We start from the raw sequence: 22,604 nt of genomic DNA, 5'->3' as shown, positions 1-22,604 counted from the left end.
TGGAAATGGGAGGACTGGCAGCGATTGAATGATCTAAATGGTAGCTAACGAGTTAACACCTGACCACGTCGAACATACAATTTTTTCCCCCCAATTTGTATCCACATTTTTGCAAGTTATCGAGGTGAAGGAGTGCCAAAATTAAATACATGTACAGTATAAATGAATGAATGAAAAAGTAAATCTGTCATAAAATATTTTATTTCAATAATTAGTAATAATATAATATAATATAATTAGGACTGTCAAACGATTAAAATTTTTAATCGAGTTAATCACAGCTTAAAAATTAATTAATCGTAATTAATCGCAATTCAAACCATCTCTAAAATATGCCATATTTTTCTGTAAATTATTGTTGGTTGATAAGACACAAGACGGACATAAACATTCAACATACTGTACATAAGTACTGTATTTGTTTATTATAACAATAAATCCATTAACATTTATGTACAGTTGTGGTCAAAAGTTTACATACACTTGTGAAGAACATAATGTCATGGCTCTCTTGAGTTTCCACTAATTTCTACAACTCTGATTTTTCTCCGATAGAGTGATTGGAACAGATACTTCTTTGTCACAAAAACACATTCATGAAGTTTGGTTCTTTTATGACTTTATTATGGGTGAACAGAAAAAGTGATCAAATCTGCTGGGTCAAAAATATACATACATGGATCTGAAAAAGCGAATCATTGACTTGAACAAGTCAGGAAAGTCACTTGGAGCCTTTTCAAAGCAGCTGCAGGTCCCAAGAGCAACAGTGCAAACAATTGTTAGTAAGTATAAAGTGCATGGCACTGTTTTGTCACTGCCACTATCAGGAAGAAAATGCAAGCTATCACCTGCTGCTGAGAGAAAATTGGTCAGGAGGGTGAAGATTCAACCGAGAATCCCCAAAAAGCAGATCTGCCAAGAATTACAAGCTGCTGGAACACAGGTGTCAGTGTCCACAGTCAAGCGTGTTTTGCATCTCCATGGACTGAGAGGCTGCCGTGCAAGACGGAAGCCCTTGCTCCAAAAGCGGCACCTTAAGGCTCGACTGAAGTTTGCTGCTGATCACATGGACAAAGATAAGACCTTCTGGAGGAAAGTTCTGTGGTCAGACGAAACAAAAATCGAGCTGTTTGGCCACAATGCCCAGCAATATGTTTGGAGGAGAAAAGGTGAGGCCTTTAACCCCAAGTACACCATGACTACCGTCAAGCACGGTGGTGGTAGTATTATGCTGTGGGGCTGTTTTGCTGCCAATGGAACTGGTGCTTTACAGAGAGTAAATGGGATAATGAAGAAGGAGGATTACCTTCAAATTCTTCAAGATAACCTAACGTCATCACCCCGAAGATTGGGCCTTGGGCGCAGTTGGGTGTTCCAACAGGACAATGACCCCAAACACACATCAGAAGTGGTAATGGAATGGCTAATTCAGGCTAGAATTAAGGTTTTCGAATGGCCTTCCCAAAGTCCTGACTTAAACCCTATTGAGAACTTGTGGACAATGCTGAAGAAACAAGTCCATGTCAGAAAGCCATCAAATTTAACTGAACTGCACCAATTCTGTCAAGAGGAGTGGTCAAAAATTCAACCAGAAGCTTGCCAGAAGCTTGTGGATGGCTACCAAAAGCGCCAAATTGAAGTGAAAATGGCCAAGGGACATGTTACCAAATATTGGCGCTGCTGTATGTATATTTTTGACCCAGCAGATTTGATCACTTTTTTCTGTTCACCCATAATAAAGTCATAAAAGAACCAAACTTCATGAATGTTTTTTGTGACAAAGAAGTATCTGTTCCAATCACTCTATCAGAGAAAAATCAGAGTTGTAGAAATAACTGGAAACTCAAGAGAGCCATGACATTATGTTCTTCACAAGTGTATGTAAACTTTTGACCACAACTGTATATTTTGCATAGCTATTTGACTGGGAATGCCAGTTCTCTTTGCATTGAGCGCTTTTCTTTTTGTGAACATTACTTTTTCAAGAGATAGGAATATTATTTTTGTTGTGCTTTCACTAAATGATACTGTAGCGGCTTAACAGTTCCACTCAAATGCATGATGGGAAGTTGGGCAACCATGACCTTCAGTGGTGGCTGCAAATGGAATGCAGTATGTTCTGCGTTGTGTTCAATTAGTCGTGTCAAGAAAAAGAACGTCTCCTGCTCCGCCCAAATGCATGATGGCAAGTTGGGCAACCATGACTGTCAGTGGTGGCTGCAAATGGTATGCAGTATGTTCTGCGTTGTGTTCAATTAGTCGTGTCAAGAAAAAGAACGTCTCCTGCTCCGCCCAAATGCATGATGGCAAGTTGGGCAACCATGACTGTCAGTGGTGGCTGCAAATGGTATGCAGTATGTTCTGCGTTGCGTTCAATTAGTCGTGTCAAGAAAAAGAATGCTTCCTGCTCCGCCCAAATGCATGATGGGAAGTTGGGCAACCATGACTGTCAGTGGTGGCTGCAAATGGTATGCAGTATGTTCTGCGTTGCGTTCAATTAGTCGTGTCAAGAAAAAGAACGTCTCCTGCTCCGCCCAAATGCATGATGGGAAGTTGGGCAACCATGACTGTCAGTGCTGGCTGAAAATGGTATGCAGTATGATCTGCGTTGTGGTCAATTAGTCGTGTCAAGAAAAAGAACGTCTCCTGCTCCGTCCAAATGCATGATGGGAAGTTGGACAACCATGACTGTCAGTGGTGGCTGCAAATGGTATGCATTATGTTCTGCGTTGTGTTCAATTAGGCGTGTGAAGAAAAAGATTGTCTCCTACTCTGCCCAAATGCATGATGGGAAGTTGGGCAACTCAACTGTGACTGACTGCAACAAACTTTGTCCCTACGTCACACATGAGACCAATGTTTACATTTGGAGTAAATTAGACACATGCTTTTTTTGCTTCCATTTATTTACTAACTCTTGCAGTACTTCATATTGAAGAACACACGCGAAGGATGGGAGTATTATGGACAATTATTTTTCGCACATTGTTATGAATGTACTTAAAAATGAATAAATGCGGTTGGTTGTGGAAGCTTTTTTTTTTCTACAAATGTGCTAGTGTGGATGTAATTCTTTTTTATTAGGGCAGAATCTTTAGTTTTAAACAAACCTGCTAGGTGTGAACATGGCCTCATTCTCGTTTCTTTCTCCACAGGCAGACAGAACTTGCTATGGTTCACGATGAGTGACAAGGGAGCTGCTTTGAACTTGTCAGAGAAGCTTGAGAGTGCTACCTTTCAAAGGCGCCGACTCGTTTGACTCGTTAAAGATTGGCTGTAGTGTGCTATGGCATTAGCCGTTTTAACACACATTTCCAGGGAAATTCCAGCTTAAGGTGAACGAAAGCCGCCGGGGTAAGGAAGAATCCCGCTGACTTTGTTTTGTTGTCTTATCGGCTCTCTGCCTACCGCTTAGTAATAAGTATTATTGATCCCCCTTCAATTACTGTCAAGGACCCATTGTGTTATTCCCCCTTTTCTGCGATCGCGTGTATTTTTGTTCATGTTTAATAAACCCTTGAACGCTTCCCTCTGTTGTTTTCTGTTTTGAAGTGCAACCTTGTTTCCGTGATAGCGGGCCCTAACATCGGCAATAAAACAAACCACACATTTCCAAAGATGGACGATTGACTCCCTTCCTCGGCTCTACGATCCCAAAGCAATTTAATTTTGTTATGTTTTCAGTTTAATTTAGCTATTTCCAGCTTGCTATGTTGATAATTGCGATGTTTGTTTACCGCTTTTCGTCTTACTGCGAAGAGAGAGGAAATGACGATTGGCCCGCCATGATATTTACGTCATCAGCCATTGTGCTGTGCCCCGGGAATTTAACGTCTGCTTTCACGCACACAGCTTCCCAGGAAAGTTTTGGACATTATACTAAGACGTGACCCGTGAAATGTCCGCGTAATCTCCATGTCGGTCGACCCGGGAAATTGGTTTCACACATAAGGGCTACCAGTTTAAATTCACGGTCTTTCGGCATGTGTGAAAGGGGCTATTGTGTTGTGTTGTGTGCTGTTCTAAGCAGCATGAATTGATATGAGAGGACTCACTCAATGAAGCATTTAAACTTTGGGGAAAAAAGGCAAAAAACATGTCATATGGATGCCTTTCCAATAAATACGTTGACCCCCCTGTATATATATACAGTATATACTATACTGTGTATATATATATATATATATATATATATATTTTTTTTTTTTAATGTAAATATGTTACACCTCTATTTTGCCGATTTAATTTATCGCGGGTGGTCGGGGTGTGTGGTCCCCATTAACTGTTCAAAACGAAGGATCACTGTATTTTCATATACCGTATTTTTCGGACTATAGGTCGCAGTTTTTTTCATAGTTTGGCTGGGGGTGCGACTTATACTCTGAAGCGTCTTATGTGTGAAATCATTAACACATTATTGTATCATTTCACATGTTATTTTTGTGTTTTGGAGTGACAATGAAGGTTTGGTAAACTTGTTAGCATGTTCTTTATGCTATAATTATCTGAATAACTCTTAATAGCTATGTTACGTTAACATATTGGCCACGTTCGCATTTCGTTGTTGATGCATCATGTAACATTATCATACTGTACACCTATTCAGAATGTTGTTCTCTATTGTATTTTTATTTTAAATTGCCTTTTAAGATGACATACAGTGGGGAGAACAAGTATTTGATACACTGCCAATGGGTTTTCCCATTGACAGTGTATCAAATACTTGTTCTCCCCACTCTATCTGTTCTATGTGTTGGATTTTATCAAGTAAATTTCCCCCAAAAATGCGACTTATACTCCGGTGCGACTTATAGTCCAAAAAATATGGTACTGTAAATGCTATTTTTGGCTACGTTTTTTTTGGCAAATTTATTTCTAAAGCACAATTCAATGCACGGCAATTCAATGTGCTTTACAGCACATTAAAATAAGCAACAATAATAAATACAGTAAAAACGGTCAAATATGAAAGAGGAATAAAAACAAAAAGCACCAATATCAGCAAGACACAGTTAAAACCGAAAACCAATTAAAATAGGAAACAGCACAAGTCATACATTGCAGATTTGAACAGTAATGGTAGTTAAAGTGCATGTGACACGAAAAAGCATGTTTATTTCATAATACACGCGATATTTTATGCTCCTGAATGATATGGACTGCTTGGATGTGAGTGGAAGCGATCATTATATTTATTTAGTTTTTTGAATCCCGCGCCATGAAAATGAGTGACTTCCGGCTTCGGTCTTGCATTGAGGAGGAGGGCGCTGTGACGTGTACAGATGAAGGCGTCTTCTTCACTAAACAGCCGTACTGTTGTGTATGAGGACTAAGGATTCAGCTGATTTTGCAGATTAATACGTTTATTTTTCGCATCACGCCAGCCAAACGGCTGCAGAAAAATCTTGCTGTATGAGGGAGAGGCGTGTGCGCCTTTTTGGAGTTTCAAAAGGTTCCCGTTCACCGTGGATATTGGCCAAAACAAGCCCTACTACTGTGGGACCATTGGATTTATGAGGAAGTGAGTAAACATCTTGTTTTGTATTATGTCAAATACGAATACAGCGATTACAAAGTAAACACTAAAAACTTTCTTTAAATAAAGGACTACTTACGTTTGATCATTGATAGGCATGTAAAAAGCTCTCCTCATGGACATTAGCTGCACGTTAGCTGCACAAAAACTGCAGCCGCCCTCCTCCGGGGAACGAGCTGTAAATTGCTTTCCGCCGGGCGATCCGCGAAGACAATCGACAACCCAGTCGTCATGTCAAATAATCCGGGCTAGTTATGTGTGATTTTCTGCTTCGAAGACTTTGAAACATCACTTGGTTCGGGTTAGCATGTTGGCATCTTAGTTTGTTTACATTCTCCGAAGCCGGGGAAGGGAAATGACATATGTCCGATTTAGGTGTCATAAAATATCGTTCGGGAGGTGCGACAGTAAAGGTGAAGTCGACAGTTTTGACCATTATGGAGTAATTTTGCCATGTCGTCCTGAATAAGTGCATTTTTATTATTTCATATTCCATTTAGCACAAGACTGTTATTTGTCATGACCATGCCATTTATTTAGCAATTGGGGAAAAATTGTGAATAGTTCCCCCTCGACGGGCTGACTGGTCCTTCTCAAGCCATTTATTTAGCTATTGAGGAAAATACTTGGATAAAAAGAATATCCTGTAAAAATATTGGAGTACAGAGACTGAAACAATGACATTTTGCAGCTCTCTTCGTCGCGTTTTCCTCGTTTTGAATAATTCCCCCTCAATGGGCTGAATAGTAAAACCGATAAGCCCAGTCTCCCGCTGACGTCATCCACCTGTTGGGGATGCTAGAACCCTATAATGGTAGGCGTGGCTAACCGGCATATTAAAAGACTAATTTCTCGTCATCTGCGCTTTGCTAAATTGTTGTATATAGTCGAATCGTCTCAAAATATGATTCTAATTCACATAATAATGCTATTTAAGACTTTTTTTCTCCTGTCGTATGCTCTTTAAGTCTGCTCTATAGTAAATATTTGTGTTCTTATCTCTGTTTTAAAGAAGTAACCATTTGAACACACAGTTGAGGAGCATAATAACTGAATGCCGCCTCACCATGCTTAGATTCATGGAACACACAACAAAATACAGTTCTGAATGACCTAAATTGTCTGAATGCTTGGAATAGATCGAGCAAATCCAGCATGCATTTTGGTGCAATACCATTAAATATTTAGAAAGATTTAGTTTTAGAGAGAAGATTTCATCGTCAATCCTTAGACACACCATAAGCCAGTAGAGTGATTTCATGACCAGTTGATTTTCCTTGTATTATTGAGAACTCTGGCAGCAGCATTCAGGATTAGCTGCGGCATCCTGATTGATTTATTGTTAGGAGCTTTAAATACGCCATCAGAATAATCCAGCCCACATAAAAGAAAAAAAAAAAAGTTTTTCATGTGTTGTTTCCATAGAAGCCCCTTTATTCTGGCTATGCTTTTTAGCTGGTAGTAGGCAAATTTAGCACTAATCATTAAATGGCTGTTGAGGTTCAGGTCTGAGTCAATAATTGCACCTATATAAACATCTGACACATTTATGTGATTTCCTTCAGTCTCATATCTTGCAAATATCAATTTCAAAAAGGGAATGTAATATGCATTTAGTTGACGGGACGAGAAGCGTGACCTCCTTCCTCGCTTGGTGTTGTTTTTGTTAATGGCGCCTGATAAGCCAAGGCTAATGGCCCATTGTTTAGCCGATCTTCCGACTGGTGGGTCTCCTGCTGTCACACATCTCGGGGAATGTTCATCTTGTTTGTGGGTTCACTAGCGGGCTGCTATTCAGCAACACTCACTCATCATACACAAAGAATGAGTGGACTCTGCAGCGGCTCGGCGCTAATATATCTCCCCACTGTTTCCTTTTTGGAATCCAAAGGCACTGACCTCAAATGGGAGGGCATCTCTCCAAGCTTTTGATTCATATGCAATGTTCTGTCATTGCTTTTTTTTTTTTTTACGGTGAATGCGGAGGATGCAACTGTGAGACACTGCGTGAACTAGCACATTTGATGACTGAACATGTAGATGCAGATTAGGCCCGCTACAATAAATCGTCTCGGCGTCAACTAGTCAATTATCAAATTAAGAGACAGAGATATGAAACAGAATACATGTAGTCCCCAGGTTACGAACGAGTTGCTATGCTGGCGACGTAATCTGAATTTCCGCGCAAGTCGGAATTAACCCTTTGAGTACCCGTAAATACCCCCTAAATCTCAAAAATAACTATCCAAAAACATGTATTATATGATTATATATGCTTACGTCATCAGCCTTCGCGTTGTGACCCGGAATTAACCGGCTGCTTTCATACTACGACGCGACCTAGTTAACTCATTTGCTCCACAAAAATGTAAAAATACGTTCTACTTTTAATTGTTTCAGTGTCCCAAAGATGTATTGAACATCTTTTACGTTTTTTTCACAAGAGGTTCTACGTTCTGACGCAACTTAGCTCCAAAGCACAATGCTGAAAATACTTCATGTACTGGAAGTGCCATCATTGGTTACGTTTTTATGGCTAATTTATTTGTAAAGCACAATTCAATGCACGGCAATTCAATGTGCTTTACATCACATTAAAATCAGCAACAAATATAAATACAACAGAAATGGTCAATTAACTCATTTGCTCCCAAAGACGTATAAATACGTTCTATTTTTAATTGTTTCAGTATCCCAAAAACGTATTCATACGTCTTTTGCGTTTTTTTTGTTGTTTTTTTTTCGACAAGAGGCATCTATAGGTTCCGATGTATCTAAGATAAAATGCACAAAGCTCAAAACACATTTAAAAGCAATAAAACTTGGCCACTGGAGGGCAGTAGCGCATTTGGTAAGACCCGCAACCCGATTCAACGGAACGAACGGCCGGGCCTCATGGGCGGGGCGCCGGCGGAAGACGACCGAATGGACGTCGAGGATGCCAGGCGCTGGACAACCGACCAGAACCACCAGTGCAGCGGACGATGCCATTGAGTCCATGCTGCTTGCTGAGCAGAGCCCGCGCCGCCGTGCTCGGCCACACTCGTCCCCCGCACCCTCCAGTGTCCCGCGACTCAGCTGGAAACGCGCACAGCCAAACCAGTTCCCCCCCAGGAACACAAGTTCCCCAGGCGAACTCCGCCACGAGGCAGTGGTCACCATAAAAGAAAGATTTTTAAAAATCCATCTTGATGAGGCAGGGGGCGATGAGGGAAAGGTTTACCCCGGCTGTCGCGGTGGCCACAACAGCGTCATCTCTCAGTTATTGAAGGGTGGGTAATATGATGGGAAGAGAAAGAATGATGACATTTTGGGACATGAGGGCAAAAGGTAGAGTGCCCACTCTACCAAATATGGCAATGCTTTGAATTTGGTTGCTTCGGCGGAAGACTGCTCTTTCAGGGAGCTTCCCTAGTTATAAAATGTTTGCATTCAAAACATAATTTGTGCTCAGCATTTCCCATCGCTTATCTAGCGCTATGCTAAGTATCTAATTGCACAACTCACCGTTTGAGGAGTGGGTCGGCGTGACAGGGCTGCCACATCCAGGTGATGTTGGGCGTGGGCCTCCCGTCAGCCGTGCAGGTCAGCTGGTGCCGCTTGCCAAACATGTATGGCTGGATTTCCACCGGGGCCAATTTAGCCTCCCAAATACTTGGCTTTACTGGCAGGGGAAAAAGAATTTCATTTCAATTTCATAGAATCACGTATTTTCTCTAATGAGAAACGACAGCCGTGATGAATCGTTGTGAAAAAGGTGGTGACACCATTTGTCCTGTCGACAGCCAGAACGGCAGGAAGACGAGCAAACCCTGGGCTGTGGGGTCATGAAGTGACCTGCCCTGCCTATTGCAGCGCCAGATCTTTCATCAACGACCCACAAAGTGCCTGGTAGGCTTTGCCCATTCTAGCTGCTTGAACTGTAAATTGCCCTCGCTGTGACCGCCACTGACGCATATTCACTGTCAACAAAGCTATTTTGACTAGTAAAGGTGTAAAAAGTGAAGACAGTGAAGAACTCAATCGCCAAAAATTAAGTTGCAAAAAAATCCCTCTCAAAAGGTTCACTCGAAAAAATAAAATAAAATTGCAAAAATTTCATTTGCATCTTAACCTGGATGTCGCAAATGATTTTTTTGCGGCTGAATTTTTGTAACTCATGCATTGTTAGAATCTAACAGAGATTTTTCCAGCATTGAAATTCTGTTGCGAAAGAATTTTTGCAACCAAAGTTTTTTGCAAACTACATTTTTTGCAACTGAATTTTTGTGAGTCAGTGTTTTTCTGACTGATTTTCTTCTGTAATTTAATCTTTGTGACTGAATCTTTGTATGGTGATTTTTTTGCGACTGTATTATTTTGCAACTGAATTTTTGGCAATTAAATTTTGTGCAAGTACTTTTTTATGACTGAATTTTTGTAACAGAATTTGTTTGTGGCTAAATTTGACCTTGTCATTCACGCGTCCAGTTCAAATGGATTGGACGTCTTTTGCCTTCAGTGACGATGAAATGTGATCCATTTCTGGTTTTATTCTGTTGTTTATGTACCGAGGTTTATTTTCCCCCAAATTCCACACTTTTTTCAATTTTCACGTCCGTCCAAACAGATTGGACAGCTATTGCCACTAATGGCAGCCAATGACTTAAGTAGAATACTCAAGGACCTGTACATAAGTTGATTATTTTTCTGATAACTTTGTGCTTTTATTCCATTCATTTGAAGACAAACATCTTCATTTTATACTTCTCATTTTTGTGAAAAAAGTAAAAAAAAGGCACATTAAGGGGTTGGACAAAATAATGGATACACCTTAAAAAAATCAACTAAAACTAATTTAATATGGTGTAAGTCCGCCTCTTTTAGAGATGATGGCTGTGGAAATTGAATTTTTGCCTCTACAGTTTTTTTGGAACGGTATTTTTGAGACATTTTTGCGGCTGAATTTTTTGCAACCAAAGTTTTTTGCAGAATGCATTTTTTGCAACAAATTTTTGTGAGTGAATACTTTTATGACCGTTTTTTTCCAACTTAATTTTTGGCAACTGACTTTTTTGCAACTACATTTTTGTGACTGAAGTTTTATGACTACATTGTTGCAACTGAATTTTTTTGCGACTGATGTATTTGCATTTGAATTTTTTTTGCAAATGTTTGTGATTGAATTTTTTGCAACTGATTTTTATGCGACTGAATTTTTGCAACTGAACTTTTTTTGTGACTGAATTTTACTTTGTCATTCACGCTTCTTATTCAAATGGATTGGACTCATTTGCCGTCAGTGACGATGAAACGTGTTCCATCTGTGGTTTTATTCTGTTGCGTATATACCGAGGATTATTTTCCCCCAAATTTCACACTTTTTCAATTTTCACATCAGTCCAAAAAGATTTGAGAGCTATCGCCGTCAATGGCAGCCACTGACTTAAGTAGATACTCAGGGACATGTGCAAAGGTTGAATGTTTTTCTGATAACTTTGTCCTTTCATTCAATTCATTTGAAGACAAAAATATTTATTTTATACTTCTTGTTTTTGTGAAAATGGCACATTAGAACATTACTTTAATTTAAAAAAAAAAAAAAAAAAAAAAGAAAGTTTCTAGTTCAAACCTGTTCTGTTCAATTTGACCTAAACAAATTTGTGTGCCACCTCTGACTGACTGCTGCTTTGTGTCGATTTATCTGATAAACAACATTTACATACTTTCTTAATTCATAGCAGAATCTGTTGACCGCAGTGTTTATTTGTAGGCTTCATTTTATGTCACTCCAACAAGTTTTCGTGATGTGACATGAGACCCAAGCGCTATAAATTTTCCTGCACATTTTTGGCATTGTAGAATGCTACGAAATCATTCTCCATTGTCCCGTAATAAGTCTCACCCGTGACACTAATGAGGACAAGCATCAGCCCAATTCTGCACATCAGTTTTTTTCTCTATAATGTACACATGGTGAGGATGCAAACAAAGGCTGTGAACTCAGGGGGGTCTGGAGCGTTTCTGTGGCGCGTTTCCACGCTGCACTGAGCCCCTTCTAAAGAGGCCCGCTAATCAACAACAGCTGCAGCGGCATCGACGTCAATCCCGTTCTGGAATCAACAAGCGCGCAAATTCCTCTCACACTAATACAGCTACCTGCCATTTTGGAATTGAATGAAATACAAATACTTTGTCGCTTTATGTACTTTAGGAGAATCTTCATGCAGCGCTCAGTTGATTAGATACTGTATTTTTCCGACTTCACCCACGATACTTGAATTTACATTTAACATACTGTACAGTGCTGGATATATTTGAAAAAGCATTGGGGGAATACATAAAGACATAAAAATATTATACTAGTATATATGACTGAAAAATGAAATTAAAAACTGGATATTCCAAAATTTAAAGCAAAAAACAAAACAAAACAAAACAAAAAAATAAAAAATAAAAAGAAGTAGAAAAAAACATTTAAATTGAAAAAATGTAAAATGAAAAAAATGGTTGTATTTAGTTATAATTATATTGTTATTTTAATTATAAATTATTATATAATTTTTATGAATACATATAATTATAAACTAATAAAATGTATAATAAAATAAAACCAACTAAATTAATTTGTTTCAGTGTGGTTAATAACGACGTTAGAGTATAACGGCGTTACTAACAGCGTTATTTATTTCAGTAGTGAGTAATCTACTTAATTACTTTTCTCATTTTGCAACGCCGTTACCGTTACTGAGGATGTAAAAGCTTGCGTTACTTTGCGTTACTACGTTGGTTGAATGATGCGAGAAAAGTCTGAGAGACACTGACTCACGGAAGCAGAGTGGTAGAGTGGGGAGGAAGGAAAGTCATTTTGAAGCCGTTGCAAAACCTATGCTAGGTGCCTCCAATAATACCTGACTGTAGCCGATAGCCTACAAACTACGCCCACATGATGCTAAGGTAGATATCACATGTATATAGAACTACTGTAGATGTGAAATGACTCGGTGGCGTTAGGACATGAATAGAGAACTAGATGCGAAATGCTAGACTCGCTACCATCTTAAAGCAGTAGACTTCTCAGGAAGGCTCTGTTGTAGAGAACCTTCCTAGCGAACCTAAGTAACTTTTTATCTAAAATACTTCTAAATCGGCAAAATCTTGACTTGAATCTATCTTTAAATGATGAAACAGTTTTAAAACTTTCTCATGTCGAAAGTAGACAGAGAGGAACTCATGCAATAACGGGATCAATTCGAGCAACTTTAACGGTTGATTCACAACATTAAATGACTTCCAAACATGGCAAAGGTTACTATCTAGTTATCGCAATATCCGCAATAACCCTGTGTCTAGGTAATATTAGGGGAAACAATTGGGCTAGGGCCAATTGTCCCAAAAACCCTTTAAACTTCACATAGTGTGACCTGTTTTTTTTTACTTTGCCAATTAACTAATTACTCTTACATTCAGGTAGCTGACTTACTCAATTACTTTTTGGGAGTAGTAATTTGTAACTGTAATCAATTACTTTTTAAAAATTTACTTTTTAAGATTAACAACACTGATCAGATTACACTCTGGTTTTGGCCCCCAGTAACACTCCAAAGTTGTTTTTTAATTGAATTTTATATAACGCATAGGCTCCCATTGACAACACACGAGACGTTCCAATTCATTTTGACTGGAAGGAGCGAATGAATGACTTGGCTCTATTAAAATCTTGTTAGTGATTTTAAACTTGTAAATTCAACTGTTAACTCATTTGCTCCCAAAAAGTATAAATACGTTCTATTTTTAATTGCTTCAGAGTCCCAAAAACGTATTTATATGTCTTTTGCATTATTTATTTAAAAAAAATTTTTTTTTACAAGAGTCAACTATAGGTTCCGATCTATCTAAAATATAATGCACAAAGATCAAAACCTAAAAGCTATAAAACTGGCCACTAGAGGTCAGTAGCGCATTTGGTAAGAACTCATCTCGGGCCAAGAAAGGAAGTGAGGAAAAATAGTCAGGAAATGGAAGTTGGAGGGAAAAAAATGGCAAAACGACACAGGAGGAGTGTTTTGAAAAGAAAACGAATCCATCGTCAAAGAAAGATCTTGATTAGACAGACGGTGACGGCTACAACAGCGTCAGGTTCCACACGCGTTCTGCGGAGCTCACGTTGCGTTACTCCTTAGCCCGAGGTTGAAACCACCGATGAAGATGATGAAAATAGTGAGACCGACCTTGATCCGGACTCATCAGATTAGCCACGGAAGCAGCCGAGAGCCTTCCCCGTTATGTGCGCAAATAGTTCATCAGTTCAATAGTTTAGTTATGTGTAAATAAATTGTTACATTGTGATCAAAAGCTCTCTTTGTCTTGTTGTTTATCTTATTTTGTAAAAGGAAAACATTATTCAGATGTTTGGGATGTAATTAAAGCAAAAAATATCTGTGTATAAGTCAAAGTTATGTTTGAAATGTATGCTTTCACAAAAAGCTCAATTTCTCTGTTTTTTCATCAGAAATTGGAAAATTGCTCAAACTAAGCTATTTTCTAATGCTGATTTCTAAAGAATGGAAAAAGATATGAACTAACTTTTTTTCTGCTGAAAGAAGAGAGTGTAATCTTTCTTTTGGTGGGTTCCATGTTTATATAGCAATAGAAGAGAATTTTCTGTGGGCCTTGCAAAATTAGTCAAAATCCATTAAAACGGCCGGGAGCGAAGGGCCTTGCCCAGGTGACAATGGCTAGGAGTGAATGAGTTAAGTATATACGAATGTCATACATGTAATATTCTACAAGGTGACTTCAAGATAAGAGCTTACCTTCAACTTCCAAAATGTAGCTCAGATTCCGGTAAAGGCGGTGCAATCTGTTACCGAGGCTTAGAGTGAAGACGCCGTCGTGTGTCGGTTTCAAGTCGGAGATGATCAAGTTAAAGCCGGAGATCTTGTAGCAGGTGGAATTCTTCAGGATTTGTACACCATCTTTATACCTGCAACCCAAATAAATCAGTCAATACTGGGAAAGCAGGACTGCCGTCTTCTTTTACGTGACTACCACTTGCCATGCCAGCATATCCGGTGGAGGGAGAGCGTTGACTTTGGGTGCAAAAACCAGTTCTCTTCTGCCCTCTTTGGCAACCACCGTACGGTGGTGTCTGTGTGACAGGTTGAGGAAGGGGTGCTCTGCAACAGAATATGAAAGGCTTAGGACAGTGGTTCTTAACTTTGCTAAAGATACCGAACCCCACAAATTTCACATGTTAATTCACCTAACCCATTAGATAATAAAGCTTTTTTTTTTCCAAAACCGATAAAGCTAAGCTAGCAAGCTAAAAATCTAGCAAATACCTGTTCTGATTTTGACAGAATGTTTTATAAACAGGTCAAAATTTGAGACCACGCTGCTCATTGGTCCGTGGTATTCCCTCAGACCAAGTGCGAGTCAACGTTCCACTGACCAAACCAGTTCCTCCACCCATCAGATCGAGGACTAGCAGTCAAAAGAGATGGATTAAGCCTGTAATTTGGGAGCAAACCAGTCCAAAACCTGGTCTAAAAAGCCACTTTGCCTGGATTTAATCAGCATACAAAAATTGGGTTCTGCGTTTTGTTTTTTTGTTTTTTACCTTCGCCGAACTCATTAAACTTACTCATCGAATCTCGAACCCGGGTTGAGAACCACTGGCTTAGGAACTTGGCGTGAGAACAAACCCGAAGTTCAGTGTAGAGCCTCCTAATATCTTCATTGTAGACTTCATAATGATATTGACGGGACACATTCCCCAGACATTGCGCCATGCCTTCAAGTAGGGGGCCGTCCCACACTCTGCTTCAGTCGGTCGAAGTCTGTGGCAGTTATTCTCAAACACATGCAGAGATCCAACACCGGATTTAGATTGAAAATGTACGAAAGCTGTACCGCATACAAACAAATGGATTGGACTCTTTTGCAGTCAATGACGATGAAACGTGTTCCATCTGTGGTTTTATTCTGTTGCGTATGTACCGAGGATTATTTTCCCCCAAATTCCACACTTTTTCAATTTTCACATCAGTCCAAAAAGATTTGAGAGCTATCGCCGTCAATGGCAGCCACTGACTTAAATAAATACTCAGGGACATGTGCATAGGTTGAATGTTTTTCTGACAACTTTGTCCTTTCATTCAATTCATTTGAAGTCAAAAATCTTTATTTTATACTTCTCGTTTTTGTGAAAAAGGCACATTAGTACATTAGTTTAATTAAAAAAAAAAATTGTTTCTAGTTCAAATCTGTTCTGTTCAAGTTGACCTAAACAAATTTGTTTGCCACCTCTGACTGACTGCTCCTTTGTGTCGATTTATCTGATAAACAACGTTTACATATTTTCTTAATTCATAGCAGAATCTGTTGACCGCAGTGTTTATTTGTAGGCTTCATTTTATGTCACTCCAACAAGTGGCAGTTATTCTCAAACACATGCAGAGATCCAACACCGGATTTAGATTGAAAATGTACGAAAGCTGTACCGCATACAAACAGGAAGGATTGTCTCAGGAGTGATTTGTTCGAGGATTCAAGGTACTTATTATATTTTTCGTACCATGCATGCATTTTGAAACGTGAAAAAAATCAATGGGAGAAATTAACCGCTACGGCATTTGCGTCATAATTCGCAATATTTACGTAAAATAAATGCTAATTTCCTGTTTTTTTGCGTTTAACCAAGAATCGAGACTGTTTTACGTTCATATGTATAAAGAATTCAGGGATTTAACCATTTATTCACAAGAATTTTCAGCGTAAAAAGCTGTTTGTGGTGATTAGGCGACGCCACAGTGGCTTAAAGACTAGCTGCATATTCAACATATTTACGTAAAATAAATGCTAATGCCCAGTTTTTTTTGCATTTAACCAAGAATCAAAATTGTTTTACATCCATATCTATAAATAATTCAGGGATTAAAGCATTTATTCACAAGAATTTTCAACGCAAAAAACTCTTTGTAGTGATTAGGCGGCACCACAGTGGCTTAAAGACTAGCAGCACATTCAACATATTTACGTAAAATAAATGCTAACTGCCCAGTTTTTTTGCATTTAACGGAGAATCAAAATTGTTTTACGTCCATATCTGTAAAGAATTCAGGGATTAAAGCATTTATTCACATCAATTTTCAACATAAAAAGCTCTTTGTGGTGATAAGGGAGCGCCACAGTGGCTTAAAGATTAGCAGCACATTCGACATATTTACGTAAAATAAATGGTAACTACCCAGTTTTTTTTGCTTTTAACCAAGAATCGAGACTGTTTTACGTCCATATATATATAACTTTGACGGAGATAGGCCCCCTATTAATCGGCCCAGTGTCGCGTCAATACATTATGAAGTTTATGTCTTAGTGTATGGGAGTATATCAGTGCCATTGTTTGAATATGAATTTCCCCAGAAATATTTTTCAGCATCGGAATTCAGTCCCCAAAAATTCAGTTGCAAAAATTCTGTCCCAGAAAAATGTCACTTGCAAAATTCAGCCTGAAAAAAAATTCTGTTGCAAAAAAAAAAAATCAGTCATATAAATTTGGTTAAAAAAAAGAAATCCGTCACAAAAAATTCAGCCGCAAAAGTCTTCAAATTGATCATTATATTTTTATTGCGATAAAATTTTGACGTCGACAAAATTCCATGTTAGAAATTCATACTGAAACTCTGATGGCACACACTTACTTCCAACATGGAATATTCGCATCTTACCATAGACAATGACTTTTGCTGAAGCATTCTTATGTATGGTAGGTGTGAGCTCCGCTTTGCAGTGATACCAGCCCTTGTCCTCCATTGTAACGTTGCGCAACACTAAACCCTTACTCATTGTGAATGTCTGAGTGATCTCATCTTTGGTTTTGTTTGTGAAATGGCGATTTTCCTGAAAACAGAGAAAAAAACATCTCGCAAACGTTGGGCTACAATCCGACACGGAAGCTTGACTGTCTTACTTTTTTTTTGGGAAAATCCCACATAAAGCTGATTCTTCCACTGTAGCCAGTCACTCCGGAGCAGTTGAGGAAGAGCGTGTCGCCAACTAGCACTTTGACACGCTCCGGGGTGACGGTCACATTCTCTAGAATAGGTGCTGTAAACATGGAAAAGAGACAGACATGAAGGTGAGACACCTGACATTGTTTGTCATGGCGTTTTAATCTGTTCGAAAAAGAGAACACACTCACACTCTCTCCAGGGCACATACATGGAAGTGAAGTGACCTCCATTGACCACGGTGGAGCAAATTAACATATTATAAACAGTCTCGGGGCTGTAGGGGATCGTGAAGCCCACCTTTGGGTCCCATTTGCTGACGATCTTCTGGGAAGAAGGCATGAGCTGCAAAAAAGCACGTTCAGATGCAGCCAATCAATTACTTTTAGAATTAGGTATAGGTCATGTAAACAGGTTCAAAAACTCGAATATGCTTCATATATTCCGGTTTTTAAAAATCCGATAATTGCCCCTGAGTTAACCCACTTTTAAATCTAGGCGTGTTAAACTCAGTAACAGCAACTAATCGATGATAAAAACGAATCAACAGCTATTTTGATAGTCGATGAATCGTGAGAGACGTTGCTGACCAGGCCCAAATCCTCTTGAGCCTTTTAATTGTAAATTCTGTACTATTTTTTTTTAATTTGTCTTATTTAATGTATTTTTTGTTTATCCTATTCCATTTTTTAATTGGAAAAATTAAAAAACATTACATTTTTATTTATTTATTTTTTCAAATCAGTTTTTTATTTTAAAAAATCAATTTTTATGATATATACTTTACATATAATTCATTTATTCTTTTCTCCCTATATTTTCAATTAAAAAAATAAATAGGGGAAAAAACAGCTTGCAGTATTTTTATTTTTTCATTCATAATGTTTCTTTTGTTATTCATTTCAAATTTAAAAGAAAGCAAAAAAGTTTATTTTATATTTTATTTATTCTTTAATTTGTATTTATTATTTTTAATGCACTTCGTGAGGATAAGCATTTCAGAAGATGAATAAATTCATTTAAACTTTTTAATTGTAAAAAACAAAAGGGGGAAAAAACTAGAAATATTCTCTTTTTGTATTTATTTTGGATATTTTTTTAATTAATAAAGTAAATATTCTATTTTTTATATATTTTTATTGAAAAAAACAAGGGGAAAAAAGTACGTATTCTTTTATTCTGTACATTTAAATTTTTTTAAATTGAGTTAAATGATTTAAGAAACAGCAACAACGAAAAAAAACCCACAAGAAAATGCACAAATTTTCAGATTTCTGCTGTACTCAATCATTTCATTGAAGGAATTTGACAGAAATTTTATTTTAGTTAGTAACCTGAAGTCAACGCACGTTATTTTATATTCTACAAATGATGCAGTGGGCCAGATCTGGCCCCAGGACTACGGGTTTAACACCTGTGCACAGAAACATAAAATCACTTTGTATTAACCACTCCAAAAAGTGTCTTCACTTAATTTTTACATCATGATGAAACAATCAAACAAAAAAAGAACAAACAAATTTGAATATAGCGTCAGTTGGCAATACAAACCAGCTGACGATCCAATTTTTGATCTCTAACTGTATGTCATTTTCACATTTATCCGTCACTTAGTACTTCCCGCAAAGTATAGTATGTCTTCAAAATAACCACAACAAGGGTTTTTTTCTTGACTTATTTACATAAGAAATGTTCTTGGTCACCAGAAAGAGCTAGCTAAACAGCTAGCTAACATTAGTAACATGTAATAATACTCCATATACTATAGTAAAACATCATGTAATAAACATTTTTACCATTGATATATAAGGTGAGCTAATCAAGCCTAAATTATGACCCAAATATCAAATGTATAGTAGAAAATCAGAGAAGGCTTCTTTTTCAAGAGTTTTGAATTCCTCCAATTCTATAACGGCGGCATGTAATTGTGGCCGGTGATATCTACATAAATGGTCAAACACAGGATGTACGTGTTTGTTGTGGCTTGTTCTGATGCCAGAAGTCAGGTTGTCAGGGAAGGCGAATGAAGGAAGGAAGGAAAGGGAGCAGGAAGGAGGAGCAGCAGCGTTGATTTAGCAATAGCAGGAAGGTCACAGTGCCACTATCTGTTCCATCTCGGACAGCTTGTTTGTCCACAAGTGGGCACAAAGTCGAAAGCCATAAATCAGTGCCACAAATAGTGCCGTGATGGGCAGCTCGAAGGTACAGATCGCCAACAAGTTCACAAGTTCACCGGAGGACTTGGCTTCCTGCCGCATCCCAGGAAAATCTTACTTATAGTCCTCAGGGTAGGTTACCTTGTTGTTTCCTCTGACTGGATGTCATGTGTACAGGTTTTGTCCGCATTTCCTGAAAGGACCGTATTTAGCTGCAGGTTCTATTCCGAGCAAAAACACCTTCCTGTTCGTGCGGGAAGCAGACTGGCTGACTCCCTTAGCTTCCCTTGAGGCTTGTCAAGGGGCTCTTGAAGACAAATTTTGTGGGAGCAACTAAGTGACAGATAAATGCCGTGCAATAGGAGTTCAAAAATGAGATTGTCATCAAAAACTGATGCTTCATTCGGATTCATCGTTTGTGCATTTTTTGTTTCATTATTTCACCATTAACATTGGAGTGGTTCAGGAATGGATCCACATTCATTCATTGCCTGCCATTGACAAGGATGATGTTCAATTCGCTTAAACTGAGAAGACTGGCTGTAATTACTCATATTTCAGTGGCATTGACAGATAAACGTCTAATCCATTTGGGCACGTAGTCCCAGATGGCAGTCCCATTGGCAGCCAGTTATGGAAATACAGTGATCCCTCGCTACTTCGCGCTTCAAACATCCATGTCCATCGCGGATTTTCTTTCAATTAAAAACAAAACAAAATACAGTATTTTATAGAGATGTCCCGATCCGATCACATACAGCCTCTGACTCTCCCTCCTACTGCTTTTCTTGCTCAGTAGGCAGCTGCAGCTTTGTTAAAGATGAGTGACAAGGGGGCTGCTTTGATATTGCCAGAGAAGCTTGGGAGTGCTACCTTTCAAAGGTGCCAAGTCGTTTAGCTTGTTAAACACTAGCGATAGTGTGTTCTGTGCTGTTCAAAGCAGCGTGAGTATATTTGAGATGAGTCACTCAATGAAGCATTTAATAAAGAATACTTTGGGAAAAAAGGGGAAAATGTCATTTGTATCTCTTTCCAATGCTGAATCATAAACATAAATTGAACACACCCCAAAAAAAAAAAAAAAAAAAAAAAGGCGTGGTTCCCCAAGAACCACGAAAAAATGAGGGATAACTCTAAATCTGTACCACTGTTCCAAGTTTTAATGTGCATTTCTCACAGATTTTTTTTCAGTATTTAAATCTAGCCGCAAAAATGTGCAACATCAAGTTAATTTATGAATTTTTGCAACTGAATTTTATTGGGACCAAATTTTGCTACCATCATGTAAATCATGCGCATCGACGTCACGTTCCTCGCTAAAATAAAATGTCGGTAGGCAGAAATCAGAGAATATTTGCAATTTTCTTTTTTCAAATAAATAAGGAATAAAGATTTTCGTGAAGTTTTTATTTTTTATTTATTTATTTAAAAAAAAATAATAATAATAATTAAAAATACATTTACTTTATTCATGAAAAAATAAGTAAATAATTTTTAAAAAAATGAATGAAAACTGAAGTTCATAAACAAAAAATAGAATATTTACTGCTTTTCTTCTTTAATTACAAAAAAAAAACAAAAATAAAAATATACAGTGAATTTACAAAGGAAAATTGAATTAGATAATATTGCAATTAAAAGTCTCGAAACATAATATTTGCCCTATTTTTAGATCAAAAAAGTATTTTCATGATTCCTTGACTCATCAAAATAGTTGTTGATTATAGTTGATTAGTTGCTGATATTTTGGTTAATTGCAGCAGCACGGAACCAAAACTGTGAAGTGGGGCTTTACCTGACTTAGTGTTACATTGGTGCTTGGGGACGACGTACGGCAGGGAATCACAAGACTGGTCTCATGTCTTTGGATAAACAGGATGTACGGGGTATCATCGTGGGGCTCCACGAACGGCTGCTCTGGATCTACGGGAACGATGAGAGGACAACGACATATTGAACGGATTGACTGCCATTGTGGGCGGTAGGTGTCCAATTCATTTTTATTGGGAGTTTAAATGGATTGGACGTCTATCGCCGTTGATGGCAGGAAATGAGTTCAAATACAGGTGACAATCTGAACGTTATAACAAACAGCTGAAAGACAAAAAAAATGGCCTTCAGACAAAACAAAAGGCTGTCATCAGGAAGCATATTGCAAGGATTCAGTTTGTTTAGTCTGAGTGGTTCAAGTTTTTTTTTTTTTTTTTTTTTTGCTTATTTGTCTACCAGCATTTTAATGAAAATCCAAGGAAAGCCTTAGCTTGGAAAGCCAGCCTGACTTTGGTTATGTACAAGATACATGGCAAACTCATTCTGGTCTTCTGTAGTTTGAGTTGGATTTCCACTCCGGTCCAGCCTGGACCGACAAATCACACAATGAGAGGCAAAAGTTTTTGATGCGTCATGAAAGCGAATCTTTTTTACACTCCTTTGATTTTTGCAAAGTGTTGTCTTTTCACGTCTTTTCCCCCATATATCTGACGAAGAGGCTACCATTACACTGTAGGCACTATTTTCAGTGTTCCGCTATTGTTTGTATAACGTAAGGCAGTAGTGTCAAACTGAAGTTGCTGCATCATTTTGTGCGGTCCGCGAAAGTAAATCTTGTGCATCGACTGCAGTCTTTTCACTGAAATATATAGGATATTAACAAATTGTTTTTCCTTTTTTCCAAAGAATAATACAAATTAAAATAAAGAAAATATATACTGTTCTTCCTTTGTTTTGTTTTTTTTAAGTAAATGCCAAAATGAAAAAAAGAAAACGTTTCCAGATTCCTGATCATTCTATGTTTATTAAAAATAAATAACCCTAAAAAAAAAAAAAAACATGAATAAATACTGTATATAAATCGACAACATTTATCTTTTTCCTTCCCAAACATTAAAAAAAAAAAAAAAGACTAAACTGTATTTACTG

The 22,604-nt window shown here is 38.0% G+C and overlaps 1 protein-coding gene across 2 annotated transcripts in view; it reads right to left on the bottom strand.

Annotated features, from left to right (window-relative positions):
* The window catches only part of kdrl (kinase insert domain receptor like), a 106,675-nt gene that overhangs the window by 59,857 nt on the left and 24,214 nt on the right, over positions 1–22,604 (bottom strand). For both annotated transcript variants that reach the window (XM_057850340.1, XM_057850341.1), the window contains exons 4-10: positions 21,481–21,608; positions 17,721–17,874; positions 17,490–17,626; positions 17,248–17,419; positions 14,574–14,694; positions 14,332–14,501; positions 9,044–9,200 (exon numbers count right to left, since the gene is read on the bottom strand). In XM_057850340.1, the coding sequence (XP_057706323.1) occupies positions 9,044–9,200; positions 14,332–14,501; positions 14,574–14,694; positions 17,248–17,419; positions 17,490–17,626; positions 17,721–17,874; positions 21,481–21,608 (1,039 nt within the window). The remainder of the gene's footprint in view (positions 1–9,043; positions 9,201–14,331; positions 14,502–14,573; positions 14,695–17,247; positions 17,420–17,489; positions 17,627–17,720; positions 17,875–21,480; positions 21,609–22,604) is intronic.

Source organism: Corythoichthys intestinalis, chromosome 11 (assembly GCF_030265065.1).
Source record: "Corythoichthys intestinalis isolate RoL2023-P3 chromosome 11, ASM3026506v1, whole genome shotgun sequence".
In the NCBI taxonomy this organism is placed as follows: Eukaryota; Metazoa; Chordata; class Actinopteri; order Syngnathiformes; family Syngnathidae; genus Corythoichthys; species Corythoichthys intestinalis.
The sequence above is the reverse complement of the archived record's forward strand: the minus strand, read 5'-3'. Positions and strand labels throughout refer to the sequence as shown.